This window comes from Anopheles moucheti, chromosome 3 (genome assembly GCF_943734755.1).
Source record: "Anopheles moucheti chromosome 3, idAnoMoucSN_F20_07, whole genome shotgun sequence".
Taxonomy (NCBI): Eukaryota; Metazoa; Arthropoda; class Insecta; order Diptera; family Culicidae; genus Anopheles; species Anopheles moucheti.
The window spans coordinates 90,302,831-90,309,549 of record NC_069141.1 but is presented as its reverse complement, the minus strand read 5'-3'; the positions used below and the strand labels follow the sequence as shown (position 1 = coordinate 90,309,549).

The window sequence follows — 6,719 nt, the reverse complement described above, 5'->3', positions numbered from 1 at the left end:
CTATCAGGAAAACTTGTACTTTACTTTACTTTTGTAAATTTATTCTCGCCGCTCATCTGTTGTCAGCATAAATCAAAGTCCAATTAAGAGAACCTCCAGACTGCCCTTGTCGAGAAATGTTATTCCTTACCAATTATCATCCTTCGAACAATTTAAACATATTGTGTCGGCTTCTTTTACGATGCCACTATCTTTAGAACCTAGAAGACCACAGGGAAACAGCTGCTACCAGTAGTAATGGCAACATTTTCTTTCCGAAATCGAATCAGTTTGATTATTCGATTGGTGCGCAACAATGGATACAACTTTTATTTACGACCATAAGGGCCAAGCAACGCTTTCGATTGGTAATGATTGAATTAGTCACTTCATACCCATGATTCCACCAACCTTCCATCACAGAACTAGGTGCATTCCCCTTCGCGTTATTATTTTGAAACACCCGTATGCTGTTAGTCGCATGCTACCGTAATAGAATTCCGCTGAAAACTGATCCCCTTCAAACGTTTTGAATCTGCCCTGTTCGCTAATGGATGTTATTTCTTATTGGCACCCTATTTTTTCCCGCAGGGTACAATCATCCTGCATGGCGCGTGGCGGTTTTGTCTCACATCAGTTCACAGTGAGTGGCCGCCTTTTAAAACTATACAAATGGTACGAAAAATGGGAAGATTGAACAGAGGGTCGCACAAAAAGTCCTTCGACCCGTGTATGAATCGACGACACATAATGGTAACACCTAAAAAGAACTGGATTTGATCCAGACGTCTGACAAAGGTCTTGGACGCCGAAATGGTGATTATAATGCGGTTTGGTCTGATTCAAGGCTAACACGCAATAAAGTTCCAGTGCAAGGATTACAAGGAGTGGTCGATGAACGTTTGGCCTTGATCCTTATACTTCTATTTCCTTTGTGGAACATCGGGACTGGTTGATGGGAAACGATACGGTAGTTCAAATCTAGGCCAAGTCAAACTAGGTATACTTTTGTTAGAAAAAGAGCGAACAGTGAAGGCAATTAACACACCAATTCGGGTCCTGGAGACAACAAGAACTTATGTTCATTTTTCGTTCTGCTTATCAAAAAATGCAGATTGAGAAGGAAACGAATTGGACAATTAACCGAAAATGACTATTCCTCCATGTCCCCATGACTCCTTCTTTTGTGCTTCTACCAGATAATGAAGACATCGAAATAAACTTCCGCTGTTGTCTTCCGTTAAAACTCGAAACATTCATTTCATTCCCCACAAACAACGATACCAAATTTAGGATATCGAAGACGGATGAGTCCCCGTATTGAAAAAGAGGAAAGTAATAAAAAAACCCAAAACGATAACCCGCGATAACGGTTGTCGTGTGGCCGTAAACGTTTCCTTCCGGTCTGTTGCGGATATCACACTGTTCGTCGAACCCTCGTCTCATTTAGCTGATCCAGCCGTGCCCTTTTCATTTGGTCCTTTTTTATTTTGTTTACAATTCCCGTGGCTAATGTTTTACGCAGACGAAAGATTGGGATATTGGGCCAGGTATGGTCTCCGCTACCTTTTGTTCGGAATATGACGAACGCAGGAAATGTTTGAAACATTTGCTTTGCTACGAATTGTTTGTGTGTGTCGAATTATATGGAAATGAATTCGATAACATAATTTAGCATAAGAAAAGCTATTAACTTTCTAACCTATGATGCAATAGACACTCACAATGCTGACGAAAGGTTAATACCCTTATCAAGGCTTTATTTTAATGTGGCCTTTTCAATATTTCGAAAATCTTTCAAAATGGACAAACTCGACTGCATTGAAATTGAAACTGTTGTACGTTTTAGCTAAGTTTATAGAATTTTTCTCACCTTCTTGATTCTGCAGTAAATCAGTAGATAGTCTTGCTCTATCATATGGATGTTTACTAACATGTTTTAGTAACATACCCATTGCTTCATATATTCTTACAAGCGTTCAGCATTCAAAGGACCCGACAATTACTTACCCTTGGCACTTTTCCGTTTTGCCAACGCGCGCTTTTTACGTTGAATGTTTTTCAATCGTGCGGCCTTCTCCTTAGCCATCTTCGTTTCCTTCTCCATCCGTTTCTTCACAATCTGCTCGGGCGTTTTCAGATCCAGATCGCGCAACTTACGCAGATCGGCCTTCGCATTGTGTCGCCCCCAGTGCGTAGTCGGGTAGTGGCGCTGTACGATCGGTACTGCCGAAGCCGCACCGGCCCCATCACCTGCATCATCGTCCGATTGTTGTGCCTGTTCGGCCAGTAACTTTTCATCCAATTTCGTTCGCTCCTTCCACTTGTCGTAGCGGCCCGTCTTGTACGAAGCCGCAATCCAAACACCATGCTCGGTGCGAATCTTTCCAGCCTTGGGGTTTTCTACATTTACCATCTTCTTCTTTTTACGGTCCCACTTTTGCAGCTGACGGTGCATCCGCTGTCCCTCGGCCGTGTCGCCCACGACACTCAGTTCGGCCGAGTTAGCTTGGCGAGTGAAATTGTCGATCGCATAACCATCCTCCTCGACAGCATCCTTCGCTTGGTAGGCGATGAAATGCTCCTCATCGCGGGTTGGTCCTTTGCGACGTTTGGAAACCTCGTCTTTTTCTGATACCGATTTAATATTCTGTTTCTCTTGCTCTTCCGCTTCCAGTTCGGCCAACTTACGCTTATTCTTCTCGATCTTTGCCTCATCCGATTTACGCTTCTGGGTCATCGCCATCAACTCTCGGGCGTTTGCTTTCGGGTTCAGCTCAAAAATTGTCGCTTGTGGACGATAGTTTTTCATGCGTGCAAGAAAATCGTTCCTAAATGCGTCCGGATCGACTCCCGAGTCGGCGGAACCCGATTTCACCTCTAGCTTTTGGGTGTCTTCTTTAGCATGTTTCTTGTCTTTCTTCAGCACGATCGACTTTCCTTTCTTCCATTTTCTTCCCTTTGTTGAACCGTCCGGTTCGGCGTTTTCGCGTTGAAAGTCTTCAAGCACACCCAGTTCACCGATTTTAAATTGTTTTGCTCGCTTGTTCGATGCCGCCGATGCCGCTGGTCGGGTTACGATGTACTGTTTGTACGCATTATTGCTCACTCGATATGCCGTCGCCAGGTCAATGTGGCGAACGTACTCCTGCACTAGCAGATGTTCTGTTTCCTGTGTATCCGGTGGAACGATTCCAATTGTGTTTCTATCGGCCAGATCGAGCGTTCGATTTAGAAACATGTGTAGATCGATCACATGCGCGATATCATCGTTTGAAAAGATCGAGTAAGCTGTTCCACTTCGTCCAGCACGGGCGCATCGTCCCACACGGTGGATGAACAGTTTCGGTTTGCCTGGGAAGTGTAGATTTATAGCGTAATCCAGCGTTGGAATATCGAGACCGCGTGCGGCGATGTCTGTCACGACGAGTACGTTCACTTTGTGATGCGTAAACTTGGCCGTATTAATCTTACGCGCAGACGCATCAAGTCCAGAGTAAACATGGCTGTTGGGGATTCCAGCTTTGGTCAACATCTGCAATAAAGGAGACCGCACATTAATAGGAAAGAAAGGCAACAAAACATGCAAGTCCATACATACCAATGAAATCAATTCCACGTGATGCTGTGTACCGGCGAAAATGACCGTCTGTGCTGTGCTAGGGATCACATCGCGCAAAAGCACCAAGAGCGTCGCGTAACGTTCCGCTGGCCGACAGTAAATGTACTTCAAATCGAGCGTATCAGGTATCTTTGATTCTACGTCCAATCGTATCAGTACCGGTTGGCACAAACCGGCCGATGCAAAGTCAACCATCAGTTTCGGCAAGGTCGCACTAAACAGAACCATTTGGCGGGATTCGGGCAGCCGCTTGATCGTTTCGGTCAGCTGCTCACCAAAACCCATCTCAAACAATCGATCGGCTTCATCAAATACGCAGTACTGTACTGAGCTTAGTTTCAGATCCATCTCCACGCAGAGATGCAAGAAACGACCCGGTGTGGCCACGATCACATCCGGTAGCGTGTGCACTGCGGCGAATTGTGAATCCATCGAATCTCCACCGAGTACCAGAATCGTTTTCAGATCCATGAATCGGCCCAACTGTTTGATGAACTTAAACGTCTGTATGGCCAGTTCACGGGTCGGCGAAAGAATCAGTGCTCGAGCGCCTCCACCTGCCTTCGCTTCACGTTGCTTCAGCTTCTCAAACATCGGGATCAAAAAGCAACCCGTCTTACCAGATCCGGTCTTTGCCATCGCCACAACATCCCGCCCGTCCAGGATAAGGGGAATAGTTTTCCGTTGAATCGGTGTCGGTATTTTGTAGCCCATCTTAAGGATTCCCTTCAGTATCGGTGCACCGAGACCCATCGCCTGGAATCCTCCGGATTTCTTCTTGCCCTTCTTGCCTCCGTCCTCTTCATCGTCGTAATCTACTTCGGCCTTGTGAAGCGTAAAGCCTGGAACCTCATCCAGTGCTTTCACACTCATTGCGTACTCCGGAAAGTATGGCCAGTTTCACTTTCAAAAACGGGAAATTTGTTGAGCCGGTGCAGCGCCGAATGGAACACGAGGTTTTGTGCCTTTGTTTACATCCACGAACCATTTGAAGTTTGGCATCATGGACAAATTGTACTAAAAACGCGGATGACGTTCGCTTGACATTTTTTTTGACAGCTTCTCAAACCAAAACGCCCAGCAAATAGCCCAACCGGGAGGAGTTTTGTTTGCCCATTGCAGCAGAGCACAATCTTGGCACGGTGAAATGGAAACGGAAATGTTAAAGGCGGTTTTATAGAAGAATAAACATAATCTGTCCAAAAGACCAAGTGATAGCTTTAGAACCGTCCGCAAAGCCGATCGAGCAACCGTCAACAACGCCTGGCAATTCACTTTTTGGTAAGGTTTCCATCAACGATTCAGATCGGTAAACAATTGTAGCGGAATAGCTGCTAGCCAGTGTAGTAAATCAACAGAACCGTAACATTTTCACTCGCTTTTTTGTCGATTTTCTAGATATAACCGCAAATGAATGCAATGGAAAGTGTTACTGATGTTGTAGATCAAACAAACGGAGGTATTGAGAAAGCAGAGAAATCTCCCAATCCTGAAGAAAACAACACGCACAAAACGGAGCTAACACAACCCGAAACCAACACAGATGGCCCAGAAGAGGGACAAAGCTCCACGGTACACGAAACTACTTCTAATAAAAATCCGGACGAGGAGGATGAAGCAAATCTGCAGGAAAAACTCCAAACTCTGAAGGGCGATCGAATTGGTGAGACAATGTACTCGGAACGCTTCGTCCTGTCGACCATCCTGAAGCTTTCGAAACAAGGCAACCGGTTGCTCGAGGACGACGAAGAATTCGAACATGATCTTTGCAATCTGTGGGACATGACGATTGAACCGGACGTGGTACGATTTCTGCTGGAGCAGGATGTAATCGAGCTGTTTCTTGCTTTAGCTGCCGATTCTGAGGATTATCGTCTAATCGAGATCCTGTTTGGCATTATCGGTAACATGTGCTGTGTGGAAGAAATGCACGACCTGTTCTATCGGCAGAGTAATCTGCTGGTGGCATTGTGTGACTTCCTTTCCATCACTGATGCACCGGTCTTGGTTCAACTGATGCGCACACTGACGACCCTTTTCGATCGATCGGATGATGAACGATACCATTGGTTTGGTATAATTAAGAGGGTTGACAATCTGGCGGAGAAACTAGCACTACTCCTTGCTACCAGCACTAACAGAGCACTTTTAGAGCACACGACCGAGACAGTAAATGCAATGATCAATCGCTTTACCGAGGCAGAAGTAGATTATGCCCAACTAAACGAGTTCTATCGCCTGTTTGCAAAGAGCTGTCTGCTCGAAGGGCTTTTTGAGGCGTTTAAACAATTGTATCCATTCCCGGCACGTGACGCAGCTAGCGATGGTTTCGACGAGGAAACACTCACACAAAAGGACATTAAAACGATGCGCCGTTTTCTGGAGATCCATGAGCACTTTATCGTGAACGCGAACGAGCTGTACGAGGCGTACGTGAGCGAGGTAGACCAATGCGTTCATCGTGTGCTTGCTTCATTTGTTAACGAAAGCATACTGTTTCCGGTGTCTAAAAACCATGTGTGCATCTTCGTATTGATCAGCAATATTTACAGCGGTATTCTGTATCATTTCCGGGCGGAATCATTTGTGTATATGGTAAAGATTTATGATCAATTAGCAGAAGCTCTGAAAAATCCACTACCGGAAGCGCTCTCGAGGACAACCGAGGATGGGTCGGCGATGGAGGAAGGAGACGCAGCAGACGACGGTGGAGAGTTTGATGTGGAGACAGCCTGTGCGGAGGTGCGAGAAGCCATTTTTTTCCTCGTTGGACCGATTGATGAACAAATAATCAGAGCGGCCATTCGGATGGGACAGCTGAAGGAGTCCACCTTTGAGCAGATGTGTCGCGAGTTGCGAGAGACGATGGATGGGGAACCATTGCTGTATCAAACCTGTGCCAAGCTGATGAATGCTGTCAAGCCGAACGGTGAAGAAATCGACGTTCCAATGGCTAACCATGTAGCATAGTAGAAAGGACACGGTTACAGTATTTTTAACGTATATCATGAAATACTCATATGTCTCATTTGCTTACTACTTAAAGCAGTTTAGACGTTTTGCTATATCTTATCCGAAATTGCTTGCCGATAGAAAATTGATAGCCTTCCAAGTATTT

The 6,719-nt window shown here is 45.5% G+C and overlaps 2 protein-coding genes across 2 annotated transcripts; one reads left to right on the top strand and one right to left on the bottom strand.

Moving 5' to 3' along the window:
* Positions 1-331: 331 nt before the first annotated feature.
* LOC128305968 (ATP-dependent RNA helicase DDX54) lies at positions 332-4,857 on the bottom strand. The gene is made up of 2 exons (XM_053043620.1): positions 3,581-4,857; positions 332-3,514 (listed from the first exon to the last, which is right to left on the bottom strand). Exons 1-2 carry the CDS (start codon positions 4,472-4,474, stop codon positions 1,982-1,984), a joined length of 2,427 nt encoding a protein of 808 aa, XP_052899580.1. The 5' UTR covers positions 4,475-4,857; the 3' UTR covers positions 332-1,981.
* On the top strand, positions 4,690-6,676 carry LOC128305969 (uncharacterized). Its single transcript, XM_053043621.1, has 2 exons — positions 4,690-4,882; positions 5,000-6,676. Exon 2 carries the CDS (start codon positions 5,012-5,014, stop codon positions 6,569-6,571), a length of 1,560 nt encoding a protein of 519 aa, XP_052899581.1. The 5' UTR covers positions 4,690-4,882; positions 5,000-5,011; the 3' UTR covers positions 6,572-6,676.
* The last annotated feature ends 43 nt before the right edge of the window (positions 6,677-6,719 follow it).